This window comes from Microtus ochrogaster (assembly GCF_000317375.1).
Source record: "Microtus ochrogaster isolate Prairie Vole_2 chromosome 14 unlocalized genomic scaffold, MicOch1.0 chr14_random_1, whole genome shotgun sequence".
In the NCBI taxonomy this organism is placed as follows: domain Eukaryota; kingdom Metazoa; phylum Chordata; class Mammalia; order Rodentia; family Cricetidae; genus Microtus; species Microtus ochrogaster.
In genome coordinates this window covers 8,343,429-8,358,356 of record NW_004949096.1, presented here as the reverse complement: position 1 = coordinate 8,358,356, position 14,928 = coordinate 8,343,429, and the positions used below count along the sequence as shown (strand labels likewise).

Genomic DNA, 14,928 nt, shown 5'->3' with positions numbered 1-14,928 from the left:
TCCTAGCACTCGAACAGTAAACAGTTCTTCTATCTCGCTGGCCCCCAGGCTACTCTTCTAATCTGACCTCCTGCCTGACCGATTCAGGGAAAATACAACCAACACCTGTCCCAGCCTTCTGAGCCCTCTTTCTCAGTCTCTTCCATCAGCCTTCCATCTTGTCCTCTCAGCTTCCCATCCCAGCCCCATCCCAGCCTCCTATCCCAGCTCCATCCCAGCCTCCGATTCCAGCCTTCAATCTTAGCTTCTCAGTTTAGCTTCCTAGCTCAGGGTCTGCAGTGGTGTGGGATGTTTGAGCGAGCGTTGAGCGTCGTTCTAACCTCATAAAACAGAGAGGTCCCGAAACATTCCTAACTTCTGTTTTCAGCCAGGTGCTGCCTACCGCACACCTCTACCCTCATCCTCACCAGAGGTTGACCACGGAAGTCCTGCGGGACCGAGCTGGCCCTGGTGTCCCGCAACCTCCCCGTGGGTCGCAGTGTACCAGCCTCTAGGCGCGGCCACGTTTCCCCGGGCTTGTCAAGGGTTAAGAGGAGAGCTTTGGGCTGACGTCGCTCTGGTTGAAGGTGGTTCCCCTCTCGCGGAGGGTGGGAGAACCCTGCGGGCTGAAACCCGAGCTCCAGCTCAGCTGGGACTTGGGGAGGTCCCGGCAAGAGCTGAGCCTGCTGCCCTGCTCTCGCCCAAGCGTCACTCCAGTTACTCAGGCACCACCGGCACAGCAGCAGGAGTGATGGAGCTGGACCGCTGGGCGCAGTTGGGGCTCGCTTTCCTGCAGCTCCTTCTCATCTCATCCTTGCCAAGAGGTACTGTTAGTGACCGGGAGCCCTCCTGGGGGCTCATGGGGAGCTGTACCAGGCTGGGTGTTTTTGTAGTGATAATTTGGGGTGTTCGCTGGTGGCTCTGATGCCCTTGCTGTTCTCCCTAAGAACTGGCTAATGTTTTATCCCTAATTGAGGAACTGTCCGGAAAGAATAGAGCTCCTTTGCAATCTATCTGTCTGTCTGTCTTTCTGTCTACCTATTTCCTTAAAGTACCGCATTGCCCCTGGAAGTCCATTATTTGTGAGTTTGTAGTTCTGATTTGCAAAATCAGTTTCCTGGGAGTGCAGGGATTGGGTGGGTGTATCGTTAACGAACCTTGCTTGGTAAAGTCTCAAGGTGGGAACTCTACTTAGCAGATGCCCAGTATAGGAGCTGTGCTCACTCAGAAAACACCCTACATCCTGGGAAGTATGAAGCAGAAGCTTGGAGAAAATGGGCAAGCTGCTTCTTGGGGTGCAGCGCTTGGTTGAAAGAGTCCTGGCTCCTTTGTTACTCATATGTCTTATGTGTTGCCACAGTTCCCAGGAGATGGCTTCTAGGGGCATAAGGGGCTGGGCACGACAGGGTTTATGGCAGCCCCTTGACAGATCATGGAACAGAAGTCAGAGAATGGCAGGTCTCAGAAGAGGGAAGCAGGGACTCTGTCTGCTCTGTCTTGGGAGGCTGGAAGGCTGAGGTGTGAGGAGGTGAGGTTAGAGGGGTGGAGGAAGCCTGAAGGCTGAGGTGTGAGGAGAGCTAAGATGCAGAGCTAAGATGCCAAGCAGAAAGGCGGAGGCTCAAGGAAGTTGCTTGGAGGGATGAAGTGTGGAGCTGGAGTAGTGAGGGGTCAGGAGAGATGGTAAGAGCCCACCAGATGAGCAGCACAGCTGGGATTTATCTAGGAGGGGAAACTTTGCTGGGGGGGGGGGCACCTGTGAGCCCTTCTGGTAGTCTTTGTGTGTTGGCTGGCTCTACCCTGCGCTCCTCACAAAGGAACAATGCTCTGCTCCAGGAGGTGACCAGCAAGGTCCTGAGAGAGACACAGAAGTGGATGGTGCTGAATGCAGTGGCTTGCTTCAGAGAAAGAGAACACAGCCTCCGGAAGCTTCCCTTAGTGTCAACACAGAGTCCAGAAACACGAGACTTCCCTTGCCATGTTTGGTTAATAACTTCCATGTACAGGAGCCTGCCTGTGTTCAGCCAAATCTTCCTTAATGATTTATTGCCCAAGGGGTGGGAGCTGTTTGGCTGGGTATATATCTCAGCAACATGGAGCTCCTCTGAAGGTAGCTTGCTTGTCTCATCCAGATTTCACCTCACTGACATCTCGTGCAGCCGAGATACAGTTCTGAGATACAGTTCTGTAGGAAGGAAGGAGCCCTGTGAGGAGGGCTCATAAAGCAAATGGCTTGAGGACTCAGAATAAAGACTCATCCCCACTTCATTGCTGCCTTTTGAATACAAATCTCTAGGGTGTGCTGGGTGGCCCAGACTCACTCCAGGGGGTCCTGCTTCCTCTAAATTCCAGAGCCCAGTGCCTCAGACTCCCAGGGTGCCACCAACATTCCTCTGCTTAGCTTCTGTGCTGTGGCAAGTAAGACAGCACCATTCTTTACAAGTTAGGAAACACAGCTCAACTTGCCCAGGGGCTGCAAAACTCATTTATTGTTGACCTAAGACTCTCTCCTACCTTTTGCTATGGAAAAGTTCCGAGGAGGGTGTGAGGTGCACTGTTAGCCAAGCCACTGGCTGAACCAAACAGCGACTTTGTGTGTTTAGCAGGATTACCCGTGGTCCGGCTCAAGGCAGAAGGCAGAGAAGGGAAGGAAAGCACTTCTTCCTGCAGGGAAGGAGTCTACTCACTGGGCCCATCAAGGGAAGCTTGGAAGGACATTCCCTTTAATTGCTTTTCTAAAAAGAGTATCTGGTATGTAAACAACCCGTGGGTTGGTCCAGGAAGTTGTTGTTCACGGACATGTGATTCATGTTGGAGGAGGAGAATCTAAACACGGGGCCAAGTGATAAACCTAATATAAACAGCGTGTGAGGGGAAACCTAACCCTGCTGACTCCACCAGACAGCAGCAGGGGCGCTGCCAGCGGGACTCTGCCTAAGAGGAAAACCTCATTGAAAATATGGGGCTCTCGGGAAATGGAATCTTAATACGGATCACTTCACAACTGTCGCTTCTAACAGACGTTAGCTTGTAGGGAGTGGACACAAATGCGAGTGGGGAATTGGAAGCACAGATATTCAGTGAGCAGGAGCAGCCAGCTGAGAAAGGGAATGTTGAGAGTAAGCAAGGGAGGAGCCGTCAGAAAAAATTTAGAGGTTCTTTACTGCGGATACGTTAGCACATTCCAAGGAGAACTATGGAAATCGGCCTCCTTGCCAGGGGTGGAGTTGTGTGTGGGCAGCATGAAGAGGGTGTTCCCCTAACATCTACTCTGAGAATGTCTGGCATCCCAACAGGGCAATAATTTCATGGGGTATGTACTTCTGCCACAGGCCCCTGAGGCCCCTGAGGCCCCTGAGGCCCCTGAGCTGAATCTGACCCGAAAGCTTCCTCCCTGAGGGCTAGCTCTCATGGTACCATAAGGCACCATGCAAGCTTCCAACGGAAGGAAACAACCTGCAGTCCCACCCAACTGTGATGCCTGTGAGTCACAACAACCAGCGCGGTGCAATAATCCTAAAGGTGCAGTAGTGGCACAGATACCTCGGTGGTAACCAACAGCTCTCTAACTATACTTAAGACCTGTTCAACAAGAGGGAAAACACTGTGTGATTGCATTTGAGTGTCATAGTTACTTTTCTATTGCTGTGATAAAGTACCATGAGCCAGGCAACTAATAGGAGAAACAGTTTAATTGGACTTATAGTTCCAGAGGGTTAGCGTTCATGATGGCAGAGGAAGAGCATCAAGCAGGTAGCTGGAGCAGCAACTGAGCGCTTGCATCATGGACCAAGAGGAAAGAATGGGAATGATGCTAGTCTTTTCTAACCTCAAAGCCCTCTCCCAGTGACAAACTTCCTCCAACAATACTTCTACCAACTGGAGACCAAGTATTCCAACGTATGAGCCTCAGGGAGCCATTGTCGTTCAAACCACCACAATGAGGCACAGTGAAAGTTATCAAGATGAAAGTTAAGATGTCAGTTGCCAGGGCCTGCAGGAAGTAACTGGAAGTTAGTGTTTAATGAATACTCAACTGTGCCTTGATATGATGAAAAGGTTTGGCAATAAATGTTGTTCACTGTATAACATCAACAAAGTAGATATTGATGCCAATGAACTATTGTGTGTGTGTGTGTGTGTGTGTGTGTAGGTGCAGTTATCTCATTATAAAGATGTTATATATATTTTCGTACAATAAAAATCACATTCAGGATAAGGCAAGTAGTTCATGCCTTTAATCCTAGAACTTGGCAGGAAAACTGTAAGTTTGAGGCTAGCCTAGGCTACATCATGAGATTCCCCTTCTCAAAAATAAACAAATATAAAAATATCCGAAGACACAAATTAGTGGAGCCTTAGGTAAACTTTGGCTGCATAATTTTAAAAATCACATTATCTTGTAACCTTTTAACTAGCCCATCTAATCTTGGTAAAGCTTAAGGCACACAAGACAGAGGAGGGAGCCCTTGCCATCCTTGTTCACAGGGCACTAGTGCTTGGCCTTGGCTACTGGGGTGCTGAGAGAGGCCACAGAGTAAAGGACTGCACACTGGCCACCAAGAGGCCACATGACCTGAAGTATCTAGTGGGGCACAAGGGTTAGAAACATTTGAACCTGACTGTGTTGAGGGAGGCTGGCTCCTGTCCGCAGCTGGTACATCCCATCTTCTCATATTTGATACTGGCTACCAGCACTTGAGTTTCTGAGAAAGACGCAGAAGGCTGGACAAGTGTATAAAACTGCTACAGACTGATGATTGGCTAACAGAACTTTTTTTTGAGACAGGGTTTCTCTGTGTATCTCTGACTGTCCTGGAACTCACTTCCAGGCTGGCCTCGAACTCACAGAGATCTTCCTGCCTCAGTCTCCCTGAGTGCTGGGGTTAAAGGCGTACACCAACCACCACCCAGCTGGCTAACAGGACTTTTACAAGTTCCTGTTCTATATCTGTATAACCCTTAGCTATGTTCTAACCCACAAGTCTCATAGGGCCTGGTCGTGCTTCTTTCTGTGAACTCCTTACCCCTGGGCACAGTATTAGCTCCCAGGAATACCCTTAAGTGAGAGCTTTTGGTGGAAACCGAGGATGAGGCTGGGTCTACGCCTGGTCATAAACTGTGGGTGAAATACTTCGGTACTAGAATCTCAGAAGCGGAAGTCACAGAGCACGCAAGGCCCTTGCGAACACTCAGAGCCTTTTAATGTCACTGGCATAGAATGTGAGTTTGATTCAGTCTTGCCTACATCTAGGTTACAACGGAGAGACAGGACTGGCAGAGCCATGGTGTCTGAGGGACCTATGACTAGCCTCAAGTTAGAAAATTATTTCCATCTGCCCAGTTAGGAACCAGGAAGTCCTGATGTAAAAGAAAACTTCTCCACTGGGCTCCCTCAAGGTCAGCCCTAGACACTGCAACTGAGGTGAGCTGTGTGCTTGTTGGCGAAGGTGCCCTTTCAGTGATAAATGAGGAAGGAGGAAGGGTGTGATCTCGTTCTCCGAGTGGGGAAGGAACTGGCAGCCGCACTCCATGGCGGTTTTAGAGTTACAAGCTCGGCCTCCTCTCCTCTTCTTACCTTTACAATGGAAGCGAAATGCAATGCTTACATGTGTGTTTCAGTCCCCAAATTCTGGAATAAAGCCCTCAGAGGCCAGCCAGAGCACCCAAAGCTTCCGAATCAGCAGAGGAAGTCCACCAGATTCTAAGCTGATTCCCGCTGAAATTGGTCAGTCATCGTAAGATCCGAGCAAAGCTATGGGTTTATAACATTGTTTTTTAAGTATGACAAGCTAAGTCTCATTATGTATAAACAGCAGCCTTCAAGGAAGGTAGAAAATTAAAGCTGGCTGGAAAGTTTCAGGCTCTGAAACCTTTACCATCTCCGTTTACCACACTCCTGTCATTTTTCTGGGTTGTAATGACCTGTGAGTAGACTCAGCTCTTATGGGTTGAGAATTGAGTGAAAAGGGTTCCACATCAAATTATTTACTGTTGATGAACTATCAAAGGTGAAGGCAACTTTGAAGAGGCTTCTATCATATTATACCTTACCCGAGGGATTTAATTCCAAGTTTGGTTACTTAAACAACTGACTGTTTCTGATGAATACATGGATATATATTTAATCCTTGCAATAAGCATAGGGGAAAAACAGAATTGTGAGCTTCAGTTCACTCGTGGAAGAACTCAGACAATGTTTCCATCAGGGTTGAAGGTTGAGTGTCTGTCCTGAGTGCAGACGGTCTGTCTACATGAAGTAGGGACTGTATCATTGCAAACAGTACCGCAGTGAGCTCTAGGTCCAACAGGACTAAATGTCTGACTATTCTGCAGCTGTTGCAAGTGCTCAGCCTGACCCAAATGAGGGCACGTGCCTCTGTGGAGGCGGAAATGGAGAACAGCAGAAAAATCAGCTTCAACGGAACCATATGGATTCTGAGAGGAGCCATTCCACAGAGGAAACAGCTGCTCAGCAGACTCAGAACCCAACCAGGTTCAGGGATGGCGTTCACAGTGTCGTGCAGCCCACTCTGATCAGACATGGGAAGCGGGCATGGGAATTGTCCCATGCTCAGGTTTTGTAATCTGAATCACGTCTGTGTTTGCAGGATGGGGACCAAACATGAGACAAATTTCAAGTTTGTCCCTGACTCTATGACTTCCTGTTTTCTTATGGATTTGTTCTGTCAGGTTCATCAGTTGAATGCTTGTAAGCCATGGGATAGGGGGAGCTGGCCTGTAAGCTTCTTTTCCTTGCTCTTTTGGCATAACATAGTTGATGGATATTGCAGAAGATGGAGACTTGGTCCTTCACTATAAATAGCAGGATGCCTTTTAACCAAGTCATTTCAGTCTGGAGAATGCAGTGCCTGACAGACACCATCATCCTGGGGTTTGTGCCACAGAGAGCAAAGACCACTATTTCTGTCACCCCGCAGCCTCCACAGTTGGATAAACACTTTCCTCCTTCAGGCTTGGCATCTTCATCGCGGCCCTCACAGAGCCTCTGGCTGTCTCAGAGGGCTGAGTTAGTGGTCTGGCAGCATTTCTACATAAGTAGATGTCTGGTCAGTTGGTTTTGTGATTGGAAAACCATGGCTACTGTTGTTGCCAAAATGGAGCAAGGAACATATTTAGCCAACTGTAGCTTACAGGGAAATTCAATGATTTTCTTCATACCTTAATTTTTTTTAAAAAAAAAAAACAGCCTTTTTAATAAAAAAAAAAACCCTTGAGTGGAGGGGAGATCTCAGTCCAATCTATTTCAATTGATTAAATTGTTTGAGACTATGAGGAATAAATACTAGTATTTTCAAAGCCACTTTCCCTTCCCATTACTTCAGAAGATTTTACTAAAGACAGCCAGTGAACTCCCTTGATCATATGATCCCTCTTCCAGAGTTACCAATAAAGATGAGAATGTCTTATGTGTCCTAGGACATGGCACCTGAGCTCGAATTATGGCTGGGAAATCTCTCATATTTCCAACATACCTCTGTCTTGTCTGAATTTAAGCACAAGGAAAGATAGGATTGGGAGCAGAGTATCTTTGTCTGGGCCGCTTTGACCTGTCTTTGTGCCTCTAGGGGGTGTACTCCTCTCTTCCAGATGGTGCCCAGCATCTCCTCTGGGTAAGCTTGGCTTCCTCAGCTCATGCGTCAACGGAAGACTAAGTGTCTGAAGCCGTATAGAGATGTGACACAAGCATTAATAGACAGAAATGCCCGGCTCGAGGGATATGATGGATCTCCAGACGTCACAATAAAGATGGAAGTATCGGAGCTGGAGAAGAGGCTAGCATTTGTCTCTGTCACAAATAGCCTTCACTTCAGAGATTACGCCTGCCTCTTTTGTCCAAAGTCATGTATCTATTCAGCAATGTTTAATGAGCACCTATCAGGTACCAAGAATGTTTCTAGGTGCTGGGATATCATGACAAATAAGACAAAGTCCTTTTCTTATCAACATTTGCAGCCTGTTGAGGGAATTTGGCTTCATCCTTGCAATTCCCTCCCAATGTGAATTTCCCAAATTGCAAGTCCAATTTTTAATGATGTTTAATAACAAAAGAGAGGATCCAGGAGGCTATGATAATATAAGCCTGGGGATTGATAATAAACAAAGTCCATTATAGATCTGAAGGGTCCCACAGCAAGGAAAGCCGTCACTAGTATATCACAAAGTTGTTTGGCCCTAGAGCCTTTCTTGGCACACATCTTATACTGCTCGGGAGAACTAGTGCCTCATGGGGTACAGTTGTAAAAATCATTGAAGAATAATTTTACCACTACAGAGGAAAGGGTAAAAAAAGGGGGGGAGCCTTAAAGTCCAAAATAAGTATGGGCTTCTCTTTTTTTTTCAGACTTTTTTTTTTTTTAATTGTGAGCAGACTCCAACGTTGTTGCTACTAGTACTTGCCAAAATACTGAAGAGATCCTACAGAGGGTGATGCATCCACGGTACTGGAAGAAAATTCTGGCTAGAGTTCAGCTGCGTGACTCACTGAGAAAATTCATTTCCTGCAGTCAGGTTGCAGTGTGATTGGCTTGGGATCATTGGGTATTCTGGGCTGTGAATCTGATTGATGAGCCACTCACAGTGATGTGATGGTTCTGAGGAGTGAGAGGACTTGTGACTTGACTTCCCAACTAGATGCATCTCTCCTTCAAGAGCGGCAGGGATAATTGAGCATCCTTTGAATTCTTAGGAGCACTGGTTCCAAGGCCTACACCTACCTTCCCCCCCACCCTGACAAGATCCCCTCATATCCCCCTGGTTCCCATTCTAGTCTCGTGTTATTTCCCCATTATTTCTGGAATAGTTCACACACAATACTAGATTTGTACAGCTCGGAAGTAATGCGGCTGTTTGCAGTTGGGACTTATTCCGTGGAGACAGCACATGCATTTCGGTTGTTCATTGAGCCTTGGTTTGCTATTTCTTTACAAAATATTGTTCTTGTTGTCATGCAACGTGTTTTCTGTGTTGGCCCTCATAGTGCCTGCCTCCTCTCTGCCCAAACTTGTTTCAGATGCAATAACAGTGGCCGTGGGTGAGGAACAAAAACAGCTGTTCCTATAAAAGGCATCTTGTCTAAGTGGCCTCAGGAACACGAGATCTCAGAGATTCAGCTCCCACTCACCATGCATATGAGGCTCATCTTTGACGTGAATGTCTTGGTATGAGTATATTCACATTTATTTGTGCATGTACACAGAAGAATAAAAGCCTAGATCTGAATGCTTATATATTCATGTATAGATGTGATAATAATGTATACATGGGATCTAGTGTGTTGTGATTTAAAACACAAGCTGGGATCAAATCCCAGATATGTCATTTACCCCTATATTCCTCTTCACATTCTTCATCTCTCTTGAGTGATCATATCACCTTCCAATCTATAGACCAAGGATAATGATGGCTACTGTTCAGGTTTATTGAAAGTTTTAAATGGGACAATTTAATGTAGTTAATACATTACCTGGAAGACAGGGAATATTCAGGAGAGTAAAGCCTTCTACCCATTCTTTTAGAAACATTCACGTCTGCCAAGCATACTGACCATTCTCACTGCCCTCCTCCCGACACCTCATCCACCTCCCTACAGATCTTCTCCTCATGCTCATGTCGATTCATTTTGTTTTGTGACCCATTAAGGTTAGCCAAAGCCATCTGTGTGACCGCAGGTTTGAACGATCCATTGGAACCTGCTCGATTCAGCAGAGGGTACACAAAAGACAGTGATTTTCCCTCTCCCGATTCTTCTAACAACCGATAGTCCTGGGAGCCCTCCTCTTCCTTAATAGATTGTTGTTGGTCCTGGGGACCCAGTGTCAGCAACCACAGTTGTGTGAGTTAATGACAGCCATGACTGTGCTGAGCCTAGAGAACGGAGTTCCATGGCCCTTCCATCTGCCCAGTCTTGCTTGCCTCAGTGGCAGAAATTTCACAATGGAGAATGGAGAAGCAGCAATAGCAGGCTTCTTCATCTACAGTAGAAAGGGACTTGCATGGTCTTCTTGAGGCTTGCTTTAGCCATGATTAGTTCCATTCTGTTCATCTGTGCTCCTGTCAGAAAAGAAAATCCCCAAACACTCAATATGTATTTGTCTTAGGAAACATGCTCTCTTCCTTTGCTTTTGCCATCAATGCTTTCTCCAGCCTTAGGGGACATGCTTTCATATTCTGTGCCTTAAAGTCTGTTTATTTGAAAAGGGGCCCATGGCAGGGATTTACAGGGATTTAGGAGACAGTGTTTAATAGAAACAGTGATTCTGGCGCAGTTATGTTGCAGCACAAACACTGAGGTTCCCTTAATAATACGAAGATGAGATGTTACCAGTGGCTATCCACTGTGGCCTAGCCAGACATCTCAGTGAGAAGTTCCCTTCATCTTCTTCTAGCTTACAGAGCTAGAGGAGGTTACTCTAGCAAGGGCTAGACTACTCGAGTTGCCATGAACATCAGAGGTCAACCTGATGGGACTCGGCATTACAATTGTAAACTATCTGCACTTAATATCTATTATTAGTCAGCTGTCTTTATAGAAGGAGAAGCTGGCTTGCATTGGCACTAGTGAACATAATTATGAAAACAGCAACACTAACTTTATGAGCGCTCGGCAATGATGCAGTGGGTCTAGGCATGTCCAAGCATTTGACATTGAAATACAGAACTCACCTAAGAATGACTCTATTGAGTCACTAAAAAATAGCCAAACATAATGGTTTAAGTACTCCTGTGGTTTTGTGTTGGATTGCATCCATAGCTATCTCTGTGCAGACAGTGGATTGGACATACCTGATTATAGTCTGTGGAAGACCAAGATACCCATGGTAACCCTGCATCCTCCTTCAGAGACTTTGAAGTGTATGATTAGGAACAGGGAAGTGGTTTGTAGAATGCCTGGGTCTAGGGAACTTGGTGGACTGATGAGTTTCAAAGACTGAGAGCCAGCCCCAGTGTGTGATGGGATGTAAGCGGGGACTGAGCAGCCCCGTGGAGCCATGTGCTAATAAAGTGAAGAGGAAGAGCAAGTGATGGCTTTAATTCTTACTCTCCTTCCTTCCCAAACATACAGGGATTCAAATATCAGATTGCTAAAGAATTCATTCAACACCACGACTTGCAAAGTGTGGTAATAAAGAACTTGACTTTGTAGTTTTCATTATCTTACTAACAAAAGGGGGACCCAGAGAAAGAAAGCCTGAATCACTGAATTTGAGAAGCTAGGACCTTTGTTGTAACAAATGATGTGGTTGTTCAATAGTTCAATAGGATATGAAATAGATGGATTCCTGTTTCCGTAGAGTCCCCAGTCTTCAGATCAACCCTAGGGGCCATCATGCCCACATATATCTTTAATAATGGTGAAAACTTTGCACCTTAAGGTTCTGCTAAGAGAAAGGGATTCCTCCTCCCCCTCTGCCTCCAAAGTGCATACTACTGAAGGAATTGTTTCTCCAGTTCATCGGCAGTAGAAGGAGACCAGGGCCAGATAACCCTAAAGCAAACTGCCAGCACTTCCCGGACAGTGAAAGTGAGTGCAAAATAATGATGGTGACAATGATGACAGCAGCCAGCTGTCTTTCTTGTCTTATTTGTTTCGCCAAATGCATGGCAGCTGTGCTGACTGAGCAGCCATGTGTAGATCGCCTTGGTATTCTCTCTGTAAGGCAGAACTAAGACGTTAAGCAACTCCTTGATATTGGCTAACCCTGTTTTTATTTTTTTTAAATAAAGGAGGCATAGAGAAGGTCTTACACACATAGATAATTAGTTATGCAGCAATTTCAAATAACCATTGAGGTTTCCATGTCAAAAGAAAAAGTTCATGGTAGAAGTAAAAAAGAAACTCTCTGAATTAAAGTATGTCATCAATTTCGAGAGGTCAGAATACTGTACGGTTACACCTACATGTGGATATTCATATGTACTAAAAACATGATGTGAAAGATAGTCACCAAAATGTTGAGGCTATTTCTAAATATTTACTATGTTTTATTGATGATTTTCTTAACTTCTCAAGCTTTCATAAGGAAATCCCCCTCTTTATTTTGTACTGAAACATGTATTATTTTGTGGGTGAATGAGGAAGTGATGTACATAACAAGAAGTGAACTGGATATTAAAAATGGGCTGGATGATAATTAGTGGATTGTACCAAATTTTCACTCTGAAGAAGGATGCTGTCAGTGGGAGACACCATGCAGGCATGGATGGCCAATCTTTATAACTACCCCTGAATCTTATTATGAATCTAAAATGGCATCTTAAAAAGGAATTTGGAATGAGAGATTATTCTATCCAAAGAAAAAGCAAGTAATGTACATACAGAGAGCCCAGGATCTGGGGAGATGATTCACTGCGGAGTGCTTGCTTGGCAAGTTTGAGGACCTGAGTTTGAGTCCTCGGCACACACGTGAGAGTCAGGCAAGGCTATGCATGCCTGTAACCCCAACACTGAGGAGGGCAGAGACAAGGGTCCCCTCCAGAGTTTTCTGGCCAGTTAGCCCATACAAAACGCTGAACTTCTGGTTTCCTGGCAGCCCCTTTCTTGAGGCAATATGGTAGTCAGAGATAGATCAAGATACTTGTCTTTTTCCTCTGACTTCCCTAGGAGGGGCCATGGATCATCAGACCCACACATTTATGTGTAGGCACCACACATGCATACCTTTCTCTACATAAATACACCCGAGAAGATTAGTTTTAGTCATGAAACACAGAGAAAGTAAAGTTGGTCCCACCCTAGGAGTTTATTTCTCCTAAGTAGCAAACTTGTTCATCTTCTTCCAACCATGGAATTTCCTTTCTTTTTAAAATTAATTTCTTAGAAAAGATGCTTGGGTGTGTCTTAGTTAGGGCTTCCATTGCTGTGAGAACACACCATGACCATGGCAATTCTCTCTCTCTCTCTCTCTCTCTCTCTCTCTCTCTCTCTCTCTCTCTGCACCTCTTATAAATGAAAACATTTAGTTGGGACTGGATTACAATTTCAAAAGTTTAGTCGGTTATCATCATGGACAGAGTGTGGTGTGTGCAATCAGACATGGTGCTGGAGAAGGAGCTGAGAGTTCTACAGCTTGATCTGCAGACAGCATGAAGAGACAGACAAGCCTAGCTTAAGCTTTTGAGACCTCAAAGCCAGCCCTCTAGTGACAAACTTTCTCCAACAAGGCCACTCCTACTCCAACAATGCCACACCTCCTAATAGTGCCACTTTCTATGGGGGCCTTTTCAATTCAAACCATCACATCCTGTTCTCTGACCCCCATAGGCTTATAACCACATCAGAATGTAAAATGCATTTGGTTCAATTTCAAAAGTCCCATAGTCTATAACAGTTTCAAACTTATTTAAAAATCCAAAGTCTCTTCTGAGGGTCATGGCCAATCTCTTAACTATAATCCCTGTAAAGTCAAAATGAAAAAGCAGATAATACCCTTTCAACATCATGGCGGCACAAGAGATACATTACTGTTCCAAAAGAGAGGCAAGGGAACATAACGAGGAAACACTGGGCCAAAGCAAGACCAAAACTAGCTTGGCAAACTCCAGACCCTGCATCTCCATATCTGGTATCAAAATGCTCACCCCTTCTCCAACTCCTTTCAGTGATATTCACCACAGTGCACTTCTTTGTCTTGGTTTGGTTCCATTCCCTATCCATAGCTTTCCTTGGCAGGTATCCCAAGACTCTGGCATTTCCAGCATCTTGGGGTTTCCAACCCAATCCAGGCTTCACCTTCACAGCTTCACTCAATGGCCCGTATAGGCCTCCATGCAGGGACATCCCTGACATACACCTGGTCTCCGTCACTTCTCTTACCTGCAGAGGGAGGATCCATAACCCCTTTCTTCTGTCCTTGACTCTAAAGGACACGTGGCTAAAGCTGCCAAGTCTGATTCTTCTTGAGAATGGAACATGACCCCCTCGTTCAAATACATTTTCACCAGCTTTCTATTTTTCATGGTTTCCTCCACTGCCTTAAGCTTGACTGTCCTGGAACTTGCTCTGTAGACCAGGCTGGCCTTGAACTCCCAAATCTGCCCACCTCTGCCATCTGAGTGCTGGGATTAAAGGCATGCATGTACCACTACACCTGGCCCTAAGATTTTCTTTAATTTCTTTTTTTAAAAGTTGCAAGTTTAGTTGCATGGGATCTTGCCTTGAAGTCATCAATGCCTTTATTCCATTTAACAGAAAGTTTTTAAAAAATCTGTTTATCTCTTTGAACATAGGACTTAGCTCAGTTCCACTTCTTGGTAGCCCCTGTCTCCTCAAGTTGCATAGTTTTCCTTGTTCAGTTTGCTCCTTTTCATTATATATCTGCATAAAAGTGAACAGTAATAACCACATGACAGAGTCATTATTACGTTGTTTTGAGATTTCCTCTGCCAAAGCAATTAATCCCAAACTGTTCAATTTAGCCTCAGATAGACACTTCAGACAAGGGCAAAAAACAGCTACATTCTTTGCCAAAATATCACAAGAATGATCTCTATACCACATATTAATATTCTTCTCCTCTGAAATCACTTGAGCCAGGCTCCCATGATTCAAGTCACCCTCAGTATCACTGTCTTCCATGTTCCTACTAGTATGGCCCATTAAACATCACTTAAAGTGTGCAAAAGTCCAGGCAAAGACATGGCCTATCACAATTCTCCAGTCCCTGGTACCAATTTCTTCTAGTTAGGGTTTCTATTGCTGCAAAGAAACACCATGACCAAAAAGCAAGTTGGGGAGGAAAAGGTTTATTCAACTTACACTTCCACATGGCTGTTCATTATCAAAGGAAGTCAAGACAGAACCTTGTTGAAATAGGAGCGGCGGGGCTGCGTCCCCAGCACCCCGCTGCCCGCAAGGCTAGCTTTACCTGAAATAATTACACGGACACTGTATTCTTTTAATCACTGCTTGTCCCATTTCTATCTAGCCTC

At 45.4% G+C, this 14,928-nt stretch overlaps 1 protein-coding gene across 1 annotated transcript in view; it reads left to right on the top strand.

Annotated features, from left to right (window-relative positions):
- Positions 1-624: 624 nt before the first annotated feature.
- Pamr1 (peptidase domain containing associated with muscle regeneration 1) overlaps positions 625-14,928 on the top strand; it is a 92,138-nt gene continuing 77,834 nt past the window's right edge. Inside the window, exon 1 of the mRNA XM_013352566.2 lies at positions 625-803. Within this exon, the coding sequence (XP_013208020.2) occupies positions 731-803 (73 nt within the window). The 5' untranslated portion in view covers positions 625-730. The remainder of the gene's footprint in view (positions 804-14,928) is intronic.